The sequence below is a fragment of the Calliopsis andreniformis genome, unplaced genomic scaffold (genome assembly GCF_051401765.1).
Source record: "Calliopsis andreniformis isolate RMS-2024a unplaced genomic scaffold, iyCalAndr_principal scaffold0364, whole genome shotgun sequence".
NCBI lineage: Eukaryota > Metazoa > Arthropoda > Insecta > Hymenoptera > Andrenidae > Calliopsis > Calliopsis andreniformis.
In genome coordinates, this window is record NW_027480773.1 from 161,367 (window position 1) to 182,144 (window position 20,778).

General features: G+C 30.8%; 1 protein-coding gene across 1 annotated transcript; it reads left to right on the forward strand.

Annotated features, from left to right (window-relative positions):
• Window positions 1–3,148: 3,148 nt before the first annotated feature.
• On the forward strand, window positions 3,149–4,849 carry LOC143187844 (uncharacterized). Its single transcript, XM_076392023.1, has one exon. The coding sequence runs from the start codon at window positions 3,149–3,151 to the stop codon at window positions 4,847–4,849; it is 1,701 nt and encodes a 566-aa protein (XP_076248138.1).
• The last annotated feature ends 15,929 nt before the right edge of the window (window positions 4,850–20,778 follow it).

The following is a 20,778-nucleotide window of genomic DNA, read 5'->3' on the forward strand; positions in this document are numbered from 1 at the left end:
ATTTTCGACCCTACCTTTATGGAAGAAAGTTTACTTTGGTCAGCGATCATGAACCCCTTAGATGGATAAATTCGGTTAAGGATCCAGGACAGCGACTGATTCGTTGGAGATTGAAACTTCGCGATTATGAATACGATTTCGTTCATAAATCAGGCAAGTTAAACACCAATGCAGATGCACTATCTAGAAATCCAGTAGATGGAAGTCAACTAACATCCTCTGACGAATCTGATGTATCCATGGAATTATCTTCTGAGGAGTCTGACGCAGAATCAAATCTGGGCAGTCATATCTTACTACCGATACAGAAACCTAAACCTTCTAGTAGAACTTCTGGACCTTCGAAACAGTCAACAGATCCTTCAGTAAAGCTAAGGGTAGGAAGACCATTAGGATCAAAAACCAAACCAAAACCACCACCTGCGCAGGATCGAAGTGCAATAGCTACTAGAACTCGCTCTCAGGTGCCAGGAAAATCAACACAACCCATGGCAGGATCTTCAAAGGTTTCCGAATCACCAAATTCTTCACAGTCACCCGTTACTACAGTTCCACGGACCTCTTTGGATGAAGACTCACCTTCTAACGATCCTCCAATTTTGAGACAACGACGGAGTGTTCTCCCTAACCTGGAATTTTATCCTGAGAAACGGATAGTGGATGTACCTAGAATTCCAGAGAAAGGTACCTCCAGCAATGAAAACCCATCAAAACACACAGAATCAGAGGATCTACCAAATTTACAAGGCATTGCAATTGAGTTGCCAGAATCCTGCGACACAGTTACGGATGACGACATAATAGAGCCTGTTCATTCACCCATCACTCCAATGGATATCCAAGAACTCCAGGAATCTTTTAAGAAATTCGATCAGTCTTTGCAAGAGCGAGGGTTTGCTCTTGATGATGAGGGAGAGGATTTAGTTAAATTAATTGATTCAGGAGACGAAGATACACCAACAGACGGTGTAGATGAGACAGACATAAACGACGATGAATCTGAAGACGTCATGAGTCAACGAGTTGAGGAATTAATCCAGAAATCGACAACTATTCCTTCTCTCTTTCAACCTTCAAGTAGCAGAGCCCTTTCCAAACCACCTGCACTTAGAGATATTCCTGAAGACACTGAACTAAATGAAACCAATAACTCTATAATCATTAAACCTTCGTATCAATCCATTTTCCCAACACCCGCTCCGTTAACGCAACCCTTAGCTCTTTCAACACCATTTCCAAAACCTTTATCCACTCAAATTTCTAAGGAGGGAGGAAAGATTTCATCTGTACATTGGCCTAGACGTCTATTAGGGAACCAAAGGGGTTCACAAACCCTAATGACCGAAGACATTCCACCCGACTTGGAAGCAGCAAGACCGCTGGATTTCCCTGAACTTCAGCATAAGGCTACTGAATTCATATCCAACACCAGAGAAAATCTTACTTATTCCCGATCGCATTACGTGCATTTTGTGTCAGCTGATTGCGAACCAATAACTTCAACTAGCAAATTGCTATCTGACTTACACATAGTAAATTTTGAGCATATGAAATCAGTAAAACCAACAATAGGTCAAGTATTAATTACTAGTCGAGGAAAATATAAAATCTTCAGCATAGTCGTAAAAGCTTTTCATTCAGATCGTCTTAGTATACACAACTTAATAAATGGACTATCAAATTTAAAACATATACTTTTAAAATCAAACATTTCATCTTTTAGAATATCCCATTCGGGTGATTTCACAGACGAGCTTCCTCATAATATGCTTGCACCTTTATTAACCTATATTTTTGAAAGTAGTGGCATTGAAATCACAATTTGCTATGGTAATATACGAGTACCTCCAAAATCAGTACGCGCTGAGATCATTTCGGAATTTCATAGTGGATTAATTGGCGGACACAAGGGTGTGACGAAAACATACCGTAGAATTAGAGAGAAATTCTATTGGCCAGGTTTACGAAACGATGTTCAAAATTTTATTCGTAACTGTAAGGATTGTCATAGCCATAAATTGGTTAGAGCCAAAACCAGGGAACCCATGTTAATAACTGATACTCCAATTGAAGCTTTTGAAAAGGTATCCTTAGATACAGTGGGACCTTTACCTACCACACCATTGGGAAACCGTTACATTCTGACAATGCAGGACAACTTGACGAAATACTGCATAGCCGTTCCCTTGCCTGACATAAGAGCAGAAACGATAGCGCATGCTATGGTTACACATCTGATATTGCAGTATGGTGCACCTCGTATAATCCTAACAGACAGAGGAACTAGCTTTATGAGCAGCCTCATTCGAAGTTTGACACGTATACTGCGAATACATCACGTTACAACTTCAGGTTACCGTCCACAAACGAATGGGGCATTGGAAAGGAGCCACATCGTTCTAACCGAGTACCTTAGTCATTATGTAAGCGACTTCGACGATTGGGATCGTCTGATACCTTTCGCGATGTTCTCATATAACACTTCAGTACACGAGGCGACTAACTTCACGCCGCATGAATTAGTATTCGGTAAAATAGCGCGATGTCCAAATAGCTTTGAGCCAGATCAAAAACTTCCAACCTATAACGCTTACTTGCAAGATCTAATAATACGGTTGACAGAAATGCAAACGTTGGCGGGAAAGAATCTAATCAAGGCTAAGGAAACCTCTAAGGCGCAGTATGATAGGAAAGCAAGATCATTCCAGGGAAAGGTAGGAGACGTGGTACATGTCTTGGTCGAACCCAAAAAGGGAAAGTTTCATGAGCGTTACCGCGGTCCTTACGTAATTGTTGGAACACTGGAAGGAAGGGGAATTATACTAAGGGATGAGCAAGGCAACCTTCTTACTAAACATCCAGACAAATTGAAATTAATTTAGAGTCCAGAATTTACCGTGGTTGGGGAAATCGGCGGATTGAAAGCCTATGAATCGGGTTGTTAGAATCCAAGCCCGTGACTTGTCGCGAATGGGTCATTTTCGGGGCTTCGGGGGAACACCTCTGGATGGGACGCTATGTCCACCTGATTGCCTCGGGGCGATTCCGGTGTCCTTCTTTCCACCACAGAACGTCGAACAAAAGGGGCTATTTTATATATTTGAATATTAACTTACTTATAGTCTTGTGATTTACATGCTACACTAGGATGGCAGGCACTAGCGGGTACCGGGTGGTTGAGGCGGAGCGTCGGGTGTACGTGGCGAGGTTGGCGCCCTACACCAAGAAAAAGGACCTGATGAAGGTCTTCGGTAGCTGGGGCGCTCGGGAAGCCGTAGTCCAGAGGAAGGCAACGGGAAACACCGCATTCGTGACCTTCGAGACTGCGGAACAGGCGAGCCGAGTCGTCGAGGAAGCGGGGGTGCATCCTTTCTTTTGCCACAAACGCAAACTGGGTGTCCTACCGGCTGACAGCTGGCATTCGCGAGGAGAGGACGTCCCGGTCAGGGAACCAGCAGTGGATCCCTTCGATGGCCTGATCTTGCCGCCTTCCAAGGCAGCGGCCCTCCCCGTTGAGTGTCTCGCGCATATAGGCGCATACTTGGAGTACCGTGACCGGGCGCGTATGGAGCAGGTCTCTCATCGCTGGCGAGAGGGGAGCCTTTGGTCGCATCAGGGGGTGACGGCTTTCGACCCTAACGACTGGCGCTGGGGAAATTCGTGGAACTGTACATGGGAGAAAAACCCATTAAGCACTGAGGCCTTCCGTTGGGCGATTCTCCGCGGCGGCAGATATATCACCTCACTGAGGCTGGACGACTCGCGTCTGGTATCAGCGCTTCGGCCGCAGGCGTTGTCTATCGCCGCCGCCCACTGCGGGCGTTTGAGGGATGTCGACTTGCTGAGTGTCAGTATACGTCCTCCGGTCTTGAGGGAACTGAAGACCTTACGCGGGCTTGAGTCCCTTACCGTAGGGAGGTGCACTGGTCCCGTAGACCCGGAATTAAAAGAGCTTCTCGACAACAATACCGCATTGCAGACTCTCACACTGGTGGGCAATTCATTCACGGGTTCGGCCATTAGGGACGGGATTCGCGTCGGTACGCTTCGTATCCGTCGATGCCAACGGATGCGGAGTGAGTGCCTCGCGTCCGCGTTAGCGTCTGCCGAGCGCCTGGCGGCCCTCGAGATTGGCGGGTGTTACCAGATAGTGGATGCCAAACCACTCGATGCCCTAATAGGGAATAGGCAGCTGCAAATATGTTTAACTGAGCTGATCATCCACTTAGTTAATTTTTATCCAGCGCCCATTATTGGCGACATAGACGAGCCTGAGGTACCGATACTGGAGCCGGAGGTGACGAGAAGGGCAGTAGCTCTGATGGACTCTTTTCAGAATCTAAGAACATTAGACGTCAGTTTCTGCCGCTGGGTAGACGGACGAGTAATCGCGGCAGTGGGTAGATCACTCAGAAGCTTAGAGAGGCTCAACATATCTGGGTGTATGTCCTTGAGAGGGGAGGACTTGGAACCTTTGAGCAACCTGTCTGCCTGCCGGGAATTACAAATGGACGCCCTGTTCGAGACAGTCCGGGGGGGATTTTTGAGCCGCATGATTGCGCTTACGACGCTGACCTGTCGGGATAACAATTCGGTCACCGATGATGACATCTGTGGATTGCTCAGAGCCGCAGCACAATTGGGCCTGCTGAATCTCGAGGGCTGCCAGGGCATCGGTAACTTGACCGTGGGGGTGGCCAGCGAGACCGTGCCGGTGCGGGGTCAGATCCTGTACATGTATCTGGGGGGGACTCGAGCCAGACCCGCGAAAAGACAGCGAGCGACATTTTACAACCGAGTATATTATGAGAGGATAGGACGGCCAACGTACTTCCAAGTAGACGAGTAGCGAGTGCCCTGCCTTGCAACAATGCTCAGGCATTATGGACTTTCCTAGTTGCATGTCGGGGTGCCGTCGCAAAGGAATATTCGGTAACAACGACTTCAGCGGGTTCGACGCTCTTCCCGTCCGGGGGCGGTGATATCCGCATAGCGATTGTCGTCGGGGACGACGACGATTCTAAGGAGGGAGGACTGTTACGTTCCGAACAGGAAATTTTTCGGATTTTTGACTTTCGGCCATTACGTCGGCCGGGGTGTGTCACGACAATGCTTTGTCATTATGGAATTTCCTAGTCTGGCACATTCTGGCCTTTGACGTTCAAAATTCTAAATTATAATTGTTGTGATTGTATTATACGCTCTCCTTGGAATCGTCGTCGAAAGTCGGCGACGCGAGTGTGTGTGAATTTGTGAGAGTTGTGGGGATGTATGTGTGCGTGTGTGTGTTCTTCTGAAGCCTCGAGAAGGTGAGCATGAACACCTTAGCCGTAACAACTATCGTTACATTACGATGTTTGGAATTGCGGGTTCTCATGCGCTTGAATGAGTGTGCACCGAGAGTGTGGTCAACACCTTCTGTCGCAAGTCAAGCATCTTGTTGTCCGTGATGCCTGTTGGAGCTAATTGCAAATTGTTCATAGGGTTCCAATGCACCTGTATCTTGCATGAATTGGGACGGTTGCGAGTAATCGCGGAAAACTTTGTAATGAGACGGCGTGTCAAGAATTTGGAATGAGAACCTTTCGCGTTTGGTTTTGGAATTCGCACAAAAACTGTATACAGCGCGCGACACGACGCGACGCGCGAGCGACGATACCACGCGACGAAAACGCCGAGCGTTTCCCGCGAAAGTGTGAAAAACTTGTGTAAATTATTACAACAAATTTAATAATTATTGACCGTCGTTAATTGTAAGGAGTAATAGAGGATGTTGTTCATGTGTAGCATTGCGCAAAATATTGAGCAACCTGTGAATTGTGAAGAAAACCGGAAATAGAGCACACGCGATATATCGAAATGCGAGTTGACAAATCGCGCGACGGCTCCCGCACGCTGCCTCACCTGATTCGTCAGGACCTCTCACGGATACGGCAGAAGATCACTGTATTGGTGATCCTCGAAGGATCCTGCCTATCCTGATTTCCGTGATCGATCACTCTTCGTCGACAAGTCGCGAGGTGCGTGACGGGAGACCGTGGGTTTAATTATATTCTATTTCTTTCTTTCCGTCTATCTTTTTTGTTCTTTTCTCAATTATTAATTGTTTCGAGCGTAGATTCACGGGAGTGAATGGACTCAATCGCCCACGTAAAATTCGGCAATTCGTTCAGAAAACCATAGTTCGATATAAAATTCAATTCTCTAACCATTCCGCGTGTGCTCTCTTTTTCTTTACAGTATTATCATCGTTCATAGCTACATTGTATCGTACTGCATCTTACAACCGAACTGGCACACCTTAAGGATTTGACTTGGCTTATTATTGGATTTGTTATTTGGAAAAGGATTGATTACGTTGATTTCTTCAACTGCGTGAGTCTTTTGAATATTGTCTGATTTTGATATATATATATATATAATTGTCTGGAATTGTTTCATATTCTTTGTGTATTGATTATATATATTAATTTCTCATTGTTGTACATGAATTATCGCCTTTTGTTTCGCCACGTGGTTTGAGGGACATCGATATCGCCAGTCGATATCGTGGATTTACCTTGGTGTCCTTACGGCCACCTTGGCGCGGGATAGTCCACGTGCACAGCACGGTTTAATATCTCGGTTGCGATCACATATGTGAATATTTCCTTTTCTTTCTTTTATACGATGCGTGCATTTATTAACGTCATATAATTGTAATTAATATCTTATTATATTATATAATACTTATTATAATTATTTTACGGTTGTGTGCTCATTCACCGTGGTGCATTTCAATTCTTTCCTCTTCAATTTTCTTTGTTTATACATACGATTATCTATTGTTAATCTTGTTGTTAATTCAACAACAACTTGTTACAATCTCAGAGACTATAATATATTTATTTTTTTCCTTTTGTCTTCATATATACTTTGTGCTGATTACTTCACCTTTCCAAATGCAGTATTAGCATAAGCCTCCACCTCTCGGGAAAATCGATCACGCATAGCGGGGCCCGTATGGGACTAGATGGTTTCCTAACTCATTTACCTTTATCCTCCTTGGATATTTCATTAATAGAAGTTTAGATATACTCGCGCATCGTGGCCGAGCTTCCTTTTCACAGCCGCTCTGTTATCGCGACCACACTACCATTTCGCACTGTCTCGGCACATTTAATTCACAGACAGAGTAGTGGCTCGGACTAGACGTTAGAACGCATAGAAGTATATTTTTCTCTATAAAAATACCTCCCATGACTAACCTGTGGGGTGATTGTTTATGTGACGGACGGAGTTACGAATTCTGTTCGTAAGAGAAGCGATACGAACGAACGGAGTTACGGACTGCGCCCGTAACATCTTTTAATTTCACTTTTCTTAAAACATCAATTTTGATGTATATATATTCAACTTATTCTTTTCAATATGTTTTAATACATTAATAGAGTTTTATTTATTTGCTTAGTATGTACTATTTCACAAGATTTAAGGTTTTACTGGTAGTATTTGAAGAGTACGTTTTGTTATGTTTTCTTATTAATATTATTCAAGATTATCTATTATTATTATTTCAAAATGTAATACTTTATTTTATAATGAATACAAAAATTATGTTTTTGTTATGTTTTATTTAAAATTAATTTCATTTTAGAAAGTGGGATGACATGACTATTGGCGAACCACCCATTATAATAAAAAAAGGGTAACGCGCCATGATAAATACCCCTAGGGTGGTGAGGAAATCTTTCACAATTACAATACAATATATCCTCTAACACGATTTTATAATTAACTGCATAATTGTTCCTTTCAATATCTAATTATGCTAATCTCTTTAGCCTGTTTCACCTGTTCACATAACCTATTTGGCTCCGTACCAATAATTTTGTCTATTCCACGTCTCTCTATTAACTTATACATACCTTTATGAATTTTTAAATTCTTCAGTTTGATTCAAAGATAGTTTTATCTTGTTTCACACTTATATTTTCTTGAAATCTCTGTAAATATTTCAAATATAATGCACCACAACACCAAACACTTTCCTAATTTTATTAAATCTAATACTATATATGAGTGCATTCCTTGAAATGTTCTTTCACGAATTACATCTCGTCATCATTGTGCTATAGTAAATAATATAGTAATTAATGATATAAATAGAATTCAATTAATTTTAAATTGAAAAATTATAATAGCTCTTATTAATAAATTTATTAAATTAATAGATAATATTATTGGTCAAGGCCTGGGTGTTACTAGATGAAATGGATGATTTTTCATTTGTTTTAGTGTTTATTTAAGATAAACAATTTTTTTTTAATTTAATGATTTTAATGATTAGATTCATTAAAGTATAGAAGTCTAAGAATGGAAATTACATACGATTGAATAAATAAAACTGAGATTTCTAGAATAAATAATATATTTTGAATAATGATTATAAATGGAATAATAATTAATCAGGAACTTTCTATTGACGATCCTAGTAAAGTTAAAAGTAAATATCCTGCTAATATATTAGCTGTTAGTCGAATTGATAATGCTCATGGACGAATAATGTTTCTGATTGTTTCAATTAATACTATAAAATTTATTAATATTAAAGGTGTATTTAGTGGTACTAAATGAATTAATATCTTTTCTGAATTTATAGTTCAACCGTAAAATATATATGTTAATCATATTGATATTGTTAATGATAAATTAATTGATAAGTGACTTGTAGGAGTGAAAGTATATGGTATTAATCCTATTAAATTATAAAGTATAATTATTATTAGTATTCTTAAGAAAATAATTATATTAAATATATATTTGTAACTAATTAGTAATTTAAATTCATTGTAAATTATTATTATAAGTTTAATTCATAATATATTTAAACGAGAGAGAATAAATCAATATATTATTGGTATCATTATTAATGGTAGTAATAAACTAATTCAATTTATTATAAGTATAATATATGTAGATGGGTCGAAAATTGATAATAGGTTTATCATATTCACTTTCATAAATTTTTATTCTTATTTTTTAATATTTTCTTTTTATTTTTATATGGAGAAAAATTAATAAATAAATAATGAAGATTAATGATTATAATGTAAATAATTCTTAATGTGAAAAATAGAAGAATTGATCATAATATTGGTTTTATCTGTGGTATAAAAAAATATTTAAATATTGGCCATTAGAAGTATATCGAATTTATACTATAATATGGTTTAAGAGACCAATTCTTTCATTTCAGACATCTAATGATTAAATTATTATTGTTAAATAAAATATAAATAAAAAATATTAAAAAATTAATAATTTTAAATTGACAATTTAATGTTATATGTTTAACTAATTTTTTATCTTAGGATTTTATAAAGTTATTATTCTAAGTAATCAATTTCCAAAATCATTTATTGATGTTTATTCTACTACGATAGGTATAAATCTATGATTTGTTCCACAAATTTCTGAACATTGGCCAAAAAATAATCCTGGTCGGTATGTAAATAATATTATTTGATTAAGTCGTCCTGGAGTTGCATCTATTTTTATTCCTAAGGATGGAATTGTTCATGAGTGAATTACATCAACAGATGTTGTAATTAAAGGAATTGGGGTTTTAAATGGAATAATAATTCGATTATCTACATCTAATAGTCGAAATAATCTTAAATTTGAATAATCATTGATTATAAAAGAATCATAATTTAAATAAAATTCTGGATATTCATATCTTCAATATCATTGATGACCAATAGCTTTAATTGTAAAATATGAGAATGTCCATATTTCATCAACAAAATAAAGAGTTTTTAATGATGGAAATGCAATAATTATTAATACAATTATTGGAAAAATAGTTCAAATAATTTCAATTAAATTATTTTCTAATAAAAATCGATTTCTAAATTTTCTTAAAATGATATTTATTATTATAAATAATGTTATCGAAATAATTATTGATAATATTATATATAGTAATATTATAAAATACAACTAAATTATCAGCAAAAGGAGAGTTAGGATCTTGAAGTGAAAATATATTTCATGTAGCAATTCTTAATAAATGAAATATATCTTTATATATGAAGCTTAAATTCATCGCACTAATCTGCCATATTAAATTTAATTTTTAATTTATAAATTTTATAAGTTTAAAATTAAATTTTATTTTTTTTATTTTCTTTTTTAAAAATCAAAGGAATTTCATTAAATGAGTGTTCAAATGGGGGATAGTTTTGTAATCATTCGAGTGAATTTTGAAAATATTTAAGTAAAATTAATCGTTTTACTATAAATCTTTCTAATATAATAAAAATAAATATTATTATTCTATTAATTGAAATTAATGATCCTAGTGAAGGTAAAAAATGTCAACAGTAATACGCGTCAGGGTAATCTGAATATCGTCGTGGTATTCCTATTAATCCTAAAAAATGTTGAGGGAAGAATGTTATATTTACTCCAATAAATATAAAATAAAATTGAATTTTAAGAAATTTTTTGTTTAGTGTTAAGCCAGTAATTAAAGGATATCAGTGAAATAATCTTGCAATAATTCTAAATACTGCTCCTATTGAAAGTACATAATGAAAATGTCCTACAACATAGTATGTATCATGAAGTAAAATATGAATAGATGAATTTGATAATATAATTCCTGTTAATCCTCCTATTGTAAACAAAAAAATAAATCCCATAGATCATAAAGTTGTTGGATTTGCGTAAGCTTTTGATCCATGGAATGTTGCTAGTCATCTAAAAACTTTAATGCCAGTGGGAATGGCAGTAATTATAGTTGCTGATGTGAAATAAGCGCGAGTATCTACATCTATTCCAACAGTAAATATGTGATGTGCTCATACAATAAATCCTAGAAAACCAATTCCTAGTATTGCGTATACTATTCCTATGTTTCCAAATGTTGCTTTTTTACCTCTTTCGTTTAAAATAATATGTGAGATTAGTCCAAATCCTGGAAGAATTAGAATATAAACTTTTGGATGTCCAAAGAATCAAAATAAGTGTTGGTATAAAATTGGGTCACCCCCTCCTATAGGGTAAAAAAAGAAGAATTTAAATTTCGATCTGATAAAAGTATTGTAATTGCTCCAGCAAGAACAGGTAGTGATAGTAAAAGTAAAATTGCTGTAATTATAACTGATCATGGGAATAAAGGTATTTGATCATATTGTAGCGAATAATTTATTATATTGAAAATTGTCACTAAAAAATTAATAGCCCCTATGATTGATGATACTCCGGCGATATGAAGGGAAAAAATTGTTAGATCGGTAGATGATGATGGGTGGTATATAAATGATGATAATGGAGGGTAAATTGTTCATCCTGTGCCTGATCCTGAATTTAAATAATTTCTTATTAATAATGAAAAAATTGAAGGAGGTAGTAATCAAAATCTTATATTGTTTATTCGTGGGAATGCCATATCTGGAGCTCCAATCATTAAGGGAACTAATCAGTTCCCAAAATCTCCAATTATGAATGGTATAACCATAAAAAAAATTATAACAAAAGCATGAGACGTTACAATTGAATTATAAATCTGATCATTTTTAATTCATGCCCCTGTCTTCTTAATTCTAATCGAATAATAAATCTTATTGATGAACCAATTATTCCTGATCATATAGCGAATATAAAATATAATATGCCAATATTTTTATGATTAGTGGAGTATAATCATTTTTTCATTCACGAAGAAATTAAGATTTATAAAATTAAATTTATATTTTTAATTTTGAAGATTAATAGTTTAAAATTAACTTAAAATCTTTAAATAAAGTATTAGAGTATTATGTCTGATAAAAGGAATAAATTGTAAATTTATTTATGAAAATAAAATTTTCTAATACTATTAATATAATTTCTATAATTTAAACAAAATATTAAATTGCAAATTTAAAAATAAAATATAATTTTTCAGAAATTAGATTTTAAAGTAAATGTATATGATTCTAAATATAATTACTATAATAGTTATAATTAATAAAATTCACATATCTATATATTTGTATTTTAAGAATATATTTGAGTAATTTTTATTGAATAAATTATTATTAATAAAATTTAAATAATTTCAAATTATTAATAGTCTTGATATTACAATAACGATAGATAGGATAAGATTAAAACCATTAAGTTTAATTACTAAGTTCTCTAACACTAATCATTTTAAAGAAAATACTCCTATTGGTGGAATAAATATATATGTTAGTAATAAATAAGAAAATGTAAGTTTTGATTTATTGTTAAAGATAATTATTTCTATTTTATTTTCTAATTTTATATCTATGATTAAATAGATTATATTATATGATAATACTGAATATATGATGAAGTAAAGAATAAAAATATACAAATTTAAATATATTAATGTTATTATTAATGAAGTTTGATAAATTGAAGAAAATGATATTATTAGTATTAAAGAATTTTTATTTAATATTAATAGAGGTGATACAATTAAATTTAGAGTAATTATAATTAATAATTCTTTTATCGGGATTGAATTTATTAAAAGAATAAAAGGAATTAATTTTATGAATGTTATTAATAAGAATGCATTTATGAAATTAATTGATTTAAATATAAAATTAAATCAAGCATTAAATGGAATAATCCCTAATTTTAATGAAGTTCCCATTATTATTAGGATTGATGAGTATACATTAAAATTATTAAATAAAATTCCCGTTAAAATTAGAGATCTTCTAATAAATGAAATAAAAAAATAAAGAACTCTAATTTTCATATTTTTTGAAGTAGCTAATGATGATAAAAAAATTAAGTTAGTAATTTCTATAATTAGTCAAATGAAAAATATATTGTTTAATATGAGAGAAAATACTGATAAAAAGATAATTATTATAGATGAAAAATAAGAATAAAAATTTTTTATCATGATTAATTTTTTGTTAAATCTTTATATTTTAGTGTATGAGCATATAAATTTTTAAAGTTTATGGAATTAAAATTATTACTAAATTACTATTACACTAAATACAATCATTATTCTGCCATCCGCTGTATCGGTATCTATCATAAGATCGAAAAACTGCTTACTTGTTCTCAATTTTATGCTTCTCAAATGGATTTCTGCGGCCCTAATTGTCCGATCTGGTTGAGTAGCGTCTCTAACTGAAGCCTAGGTTGTGCGGAACGTAAATATAAACATTATTTTGCTTTCCATTGCATCTGAACCTATCCTATGATCGAAAAACTTCAAATTCATTCCGAATTTTGTGCTTCTGGAGTCAATTTCAGCGGCCCTACTTGTCCGATATGGCTGAGCAGCGGCTCAAACTGCAGCCTGGGTTGTGCGGAACGTAAGTATAAACATTACTTTGCCTTTTATTGCGTCCAAACCTGCCATAGAATGGAAAAACTGCTTATTTATTCTCAATCTTATGATTCTCATGTCGATTTCAGCGGCCCTAATTGTCCGATCTGGTTGAGCAGCGCCTCTAACGGAAGCCTAGGGTGTCAGGAACGTAAATATAACCCTTCTTTTGCTGTCCACTGCATCTGACCCTATCCTAGGATCGAAAAACTGCAAATTCATTCTGAATTTTTTGCTTCTGAAGTCGATTTCTGCGGCCCCAATTGTCCAATTTGGTTGTCCAGCGTCTGAAACTGAAGACTGGGTTGTGCGGTGTTAGGTTATCCATCTAGTCGACCTGTCATTTGTTTGGATTCTGTTATAATGATTTACTAGATTCGTTATTTATGGTTTTTAGCTTTGACAGCGTCTTCAAAGTTTATGCATTTCTTGGTACGTTATTATTTAATTTCACGGTTTACTATTATTTATATTTTAGTTAATTTAGTTGCATTGCTTCCAAAACTCTTCGCACCTCTTTAGATTACATTCACTAGTAAGGACTCTTATTGTACTAATATTGTTGTAATACAATATATCACGTTTATTGTTTTACAATCTCTCTATTTTTAATTAAGTGGAAATTATTATCTATATTTTAATTAGGTTAATATTTCTTTCCTGTTTCAGGTTTGCGTTCGCTTCTGTTAAATTATATTATATTTATCTTCCTGAGGGTTTTACTTTTAATTTGTTACCCATAGATGGTATGTATCTTATTCTTACAGTACAATAGATTATCATATTGTAGTGTTCTCTCTTTCAGTCTTTTGTGTTACTCTTTCATCGGCCTGTCTTTTATTCAGTACTTCTGGACAGAAACTTTGGAAAGCGTTCCATTTATTTTAGTCTGGGATAATTGCATCAATTATCTCATTAGGCTCTCATTGGATATTAATTTCTAGATTGTGCGTTAATTTTTGCCTTTGATCTTTCCATTTCTTACAGTAAAGCAGAGTGGGTTGCGCATCATCTTGTGTTTGACAGCTGTACCAGCAGTGATCCGTTTGGTATTCACCTATTTCTTTTTCGTATATTGGTTGAAGCAACCATGACCTGTAAGTATCTGTGTGGTATAAAAATTTACATACCCGTGCTTTCTTGTGACCCATTTCTCAATATCTCTAATCAGCCTTTTAGTCCAGATTCCTGTGTTAGATTCCTCTCATATATTTTGCCATTCTTTGATTGTATTCTCCTTAGTTAATTTGATTTCTTTTTCCAGGTCTTGTTCATATTTTCCTTTCCCTTGTGTAAGGCTAGATACGTAACTTTCTATTAATTTCTTATTGAATTATTCATCTGTGTATGCTTCTTCGTTATAACGAGGTTTGTGACATCTTAATTTATTATCGTTCCTTGTTACTCTGGCTAAATTTTTAATTTTACTATTTCTAGCATTATCCTTTTCTTTTATTTCATAAAGTTCTTTTCTTACTTTGATCTTTACCAAAATGGGTGGAAATCTTGCTAGTACACAGAAGGCGTTTAATGATTAATGATTAATTTAATTTTATTATAAGATTAATGATTTATTTTATTGATTGAAATAAATATTATTTTAGATAATTATGGACCTTATCTAACTTTACTAGTTACTTCCTTATTAACCTTTGATGTAAGTTTATTTCTTATTATCTATTAGGTTCTATCGTATAAATTACAAACTAATTTTCAATTTGTTGTTCGTTTGAAATCAAAATTCGACACCAACAAAATATTCTGCTATTTTGATATATATTTAATATATATTATCATTTTATTTTATTTTATTTTATTCAAAAAGTAGTTTAATTTAAATATTAATTTTGGAGATTAATGATAATTATCTATTTAATTTTTTTTGAAAATAAAATTATTATGTATTTTGTATAATAAAATATTTTGTGGTTAATTAGTTAAAATTATTATATGATATTTTAAATTTACAAGATTTATGTTTTAGATTAAACTATTTAACTAAAATAATGATTTTATTTTATTGCTTATTCACTTATTTTAATTTTATTAAATTTTATGTTGATTTTCGTTTTTAAGAGTGATTTATTGATAATATTGATTAGTATACAATTTTTTGTAATTTCTATACTATCAATAATCTTTATGTTTGAAATTTATTCTAATGAATGAATTTTCATATATTTTATAGTATTTTCTGTGTGCGATAGAGTTATTGGTTTGAGAATTTTAGTTAATTGTACTTATTTTTATGGGAATCAAAGAATTTCAATATTAAATTTAACATGATAAAAGCTTTTTTAATAATTTTGATATTATTTTTTCTTTATAATTTAAATAAATTTTTAAAATTTACATTTTTATTTTGATGTTTATTAGATTTATATTATTATTCAATTTTAGAAATGAAATATATTGAAACACAATTAGGTTTAATTTTGGCTTTAATTTTTTTTCATTTATATTAGTTATTTTAAATTTATGAATTTTTAATTTGATTTTGTTAATAAATTTATCTAGAATTTGTTTTAATTTAAATTTGATTTTGTTGATTGTTTTATATTTTACATTTTTAACAATAAATTTTTTAATATTTTATTTCTTTTTTGAGGTAAGGTTAATTATTATATGTTTAATTATTGTAAAATGAGGGACAGGTAACATACGATTATTAGCTGGTTATTATCTGATGTTTTATACAATATTTTTTTCATTTCCCTTACTGGTTTTTTTATTAATTATTATTTATTTGAATAATTTAGCGCTAATAAATTTAATAGAAATAATAGATTATAATTTAAATATTTTTATATTTATTTATATATTAAGTTCATTTTTAGTGAAAATTCCTATATTTATATTACATGGATGATTATTAAAAGCTCATGTTGAAGCCCCTGTGTTTGGATCAATAATTTTAGCAGCTATTTTATTAAAATTAGGAACATATGGTTTATTGCGATTTATATATATTTTTTATTCTAATTTTTATTTTGTAAATTTGGTAATTTTAGTATTTAGATTAATTGGGGGGTTAATTGTTTCAATTTTATGTTTACGTCAAATTGATATAAAGATTTTGGTAGCTTATTCTTCAGTAATTCATATAAGAATTTTATTAAGATCTATAATAACTGAAATACTTTTAGGATTTGTAGGTAGTTATATTATTATAATTGCTCATGGATTATGTTCTTCGGGTTTATTTTATTCAGTAAATTTGTGTTATAAATCTTCAGGGAGACGGATTATATTTTTAAATAAGGGGATAATAGCGTTAATGCCTCCAATATCTATATTTTGATTTATATTTTGTACATCTAATATATCTGCTCCTGTTTCATTAAACTTAGTTGGTGAGGTATTTTTGTTAATAATTATTTATTTATGATTCAAATATTTGATTTATTTATTAATTTTTTATTGTTTTCTTAGATTTTGTTATTCATTATATTTATATATTTATGTTCAACATGGAAAAATAAATTTCTTTTTAAAGATTTTTAATGCTAATATTTTAGATTATTATATTTTATTGATGCATTGAATTCCCCTAAATTTTATATTTTTAAATTTAATTATTTTTTCATATTAATTTTAAATATATTTTATTTAAATAGTTTAATTAAAATATTGACTTGTGGTGTCAATGATATATGTATTTATATTTTAAATTATCATAAAAATGTTTTTAATTAGTTTATTCATACTATTTTCTGGAATACTATATCTATTTTTAGGCCTATATTTATATACATCTAAATATGTAATTATTTTAGAATGGGATTTAATAAATTTGTTTTGTATAAAATTTAGAATAATTATTTATTTGGATTTTATTAGATTAATATTTATCGGAGTTGTTTCTATTATTTCCTCATGCGTAATAATTTACAGAATTGAATATATAAGGTCAGATAAAAGAATTTGTCGGTTTTTTTATTTATTAATTTTATTTATTCTATCAATATGTTTAATAATTTTAAGTCCCAGAGTTTTATCAATTTTATTAGGATGGGATGGGCTAGGTTTAATTTCTTTTGGTTTAATTATTTATTATCAAAGATATAGAGCTTTTAATTCTGGAGTTTTAACAATTGTATGTAATCGGGTTGGAGATATTGGATTTTTAATATTGATTGTTTCAAATTCCGCAAATGGGTCGTGAAATTTAATATTTTATGAAATAGATAGATTTATAATATTTTTCATATTTTTAAGCGCTTTAACTAAAAGAGCTCAAATACCCTTTTCTTTATGGTTACCTGCAGCTATAATAGCTCCAACCCTTATTTCTACTTTAGTTCATTCTTCAACCTTAGTTACTGCAGGGGTTTATTTATTAATCCATTATTACAGTTTAGTGTTTACAATAAATAATAACGTTATTTTATTTATCTCAATCTTTACTATATTTATGGCTAGTTCTATTGCTAATTTTGAATATGATTTAAAGAAAATTATTGCCCTATCAACTTTAAGTCAGTTAGGATTAATAATAAGAATTTTATCTGTAGGGTTAGTGGATTTAGCCTTCTTTCATTTAGTTATTCATGCTTTATTTAAATCAATAATATTTATATGTGCAAGAAGATTTATTCATAGATCTAATAATAACCAAGATATTCGAAATTTTAATTCTATGAGAATTTTAATACCTTTAAATGGTATAGTTCTATTAATTGGAAAATTAAGTCTATGCGGGTGTTTCTTTTTGTCAGGTTTTCTCTCTAAGGATATAATTATTGAATATTTCTTTATTAATAGAGATATTAGAATTACAATATTTTGTATATTTTATATATCTATGGTGTTTACACTAAGATACTCATTTCGTTTAGTTTTATGAATCTTTTATCCTTTTGAATTTAAAAATGTTACCTACAGAGTATATTATGAATCTTTATACATTAATTTATGTATTTCCTTTTTGTTTATTATAGTTATTTTTATGGGAATACTTATTTTTTATCTAATCTTTAAAGTTTACATTATCTTATTGAATTTTTATGATAAAATATTTATTTTATTTATTTATTTATTACGGATTTATTTTGGTTATTTATTATTTTATTATCCTAATAAACACCCCCAAAAATTTTTATTTAATAAATTTATCTTTTTCCTGAAAGGAATATATTTTTTATCATATTTTTATAAGATTAGGTATACTTTTTTACTTAAATCGATGTATAAAATTAATAATGAAATTGAAAAGGGTCTTTCCGAATCAATTTTGACATTTTGAATGAAAACATTTACAAATTACTTAGTAAAATTTATCAAGTGATTAATTATATATGACACTCTGATGTTTATCCTAAAGCCAAATAAAACTCAACACGAACAACAAACCGCTGATTATTTAATGATACTTATATTTTATATATATTTATCAATATTTATCCTCGTTTATTCATTATTTCTGTTGTTGTATTAAACTTACACCACTTACTGAACGAAAGAATATAATTTATTGTATTATTACTTATTATTGTATATTGCATTAACTGTAAATAATAGTCAGTTGGAAAGGCGTGCAGACATCTCTTCTAAAAATCGAAAATTAAAAACTTTTTAATAGGAACTAGATTTTCAACGATGTTCTTTTAATTTCACTTTTCTTAAAACATCAATTTTGATGTATATATATTCAACTTATTCTTTTCAATATGTTTTAATACATTAATAGAGTTTTATTTATTTGCTTAGTATGTACTATTTCACAAGATTTAAGGTTTTACTGGTAGTATTTGAAGAGTACGTTTTGTTATGTTTTCTTATTAATATTATTCAAGATTATCTATTATTATTATTTCAAAATGTAATACTTTATTTTATAATGAATACAAAAATTATGTTTTTGTTATGTTTTATTTAAAATTAATTTCATTTTAGAAAGTGGGATGACATGACTATTGGCGAACCACCCATTATAATAAAAAAAGGGTAACGCGCCATGATAAATACCCCTAGGGTGGTGAGGAAATCTTTCACAATTACAATACAATATATCCTCTAACACGATTTTATAATTAACTGCATAATTGTTCCTTTCAATATCTAATTATGCTAATCTCTTTAGCCTGTTTCACCTGTTCACATAACCTATTTGGCTCCGTACCAATAATTTTGTCTATTCCACGTCTCTCTATTAACTTATACATACCTTTATGAATTTTTAAATTCTTCAGTTTGATTCAAAGATAGTTTTATCTTGTTTCACACTTATATTTTCTTGAAATCTCTGTAAATATTTCAAATATAATGCACCACAACACCAAACACTTTCCTAATTTTATTAAATCTAATACTATATATGAGTGCATTCCTTGAAATGTTCTTTCACGAATTACATCTCGTCATCATTGTGCTATAGTAAATAATATAGTAATTAATGATATAAATAGAATTCAATTAATTTTAAATTGAAAAATTATAATAGCTCTTATTAATAAATTTATTAAATTAATAGATAATATTATTGGTCAAGGCCTGGGTGTTACTAGATGAAATGGATGATTTTTCATTTGTTTTAGTGTTTATTTAAGATAAACAATTTTTTTTTAATTTAATGATTTTAATGATTAGATTCATTAAAGTATAGAAGTCTAAGAATGGAAATTACATACGATTGAATAAATAAAACTGAGATTTCTAGAATAAATAATATATTTTGAATAATGATTATAAATGGAATAATAATTAATCAGGAACTTTCTATTGACGATCCTAGTAAAGTTAAAAGTAAATATCCTGCTAATATATTAGCTGTTAGTCGAATTGATAATGCTCATGGACGAATAATGTTTCTGATTGTTTCAATTAATACTATAAAATTTATTAATATTAAAGGTGTATTTAGTGGTACTAAATGAATTAATATCTTTTCTGAATTTATAGTTCAACCGTAATCATATTGATATGTTATATGTTAATCATATTGATATTGTTAATGATAAATTAATTGATAAGTGACTTGTAGGAGTGAAAGTATATGGTATTAATCCTATTAAATTATAAAGTATAATTATTATTAGTATTCTTAAGAAAATAATTATATTAAATATATATTTGTAACTAATTAGTAATTTAAATTCATTGTAAATTATTATTATAAGTTTAATTCATAATATATTTAAACGAGAGAGAATAAATCAATATATTATTGGTATCATTATTAATGGTAGTAATAAACTAATTCAATTTATTATAAGTATAATATATGTAGATGGGTCGAAAATTGATAATAGGTTTATCATATTCACTTTCATAAATTTTTATTCTTATTTTTTAATATTTTCTTTTTATTTTTATATGGAGAAAAATTAATAAATAAATAATGAAGATTAATGATTATAATGTAAATAATTCTTAATGTGAAAAATAGAAGAATTGATCATAATATTGGTTTTATCTGTGGTATAAAA

Bases quoted from the DNA above. Each gene is read 5' to 3' on its own strand.
- LOC143187844 (XM_076392023.1), top strand. From the start codon at position 3,149: ATGGCAGGCACTAGCGGGTACCGGGTGGTTGAGGCGGAGCGTCGGGTG.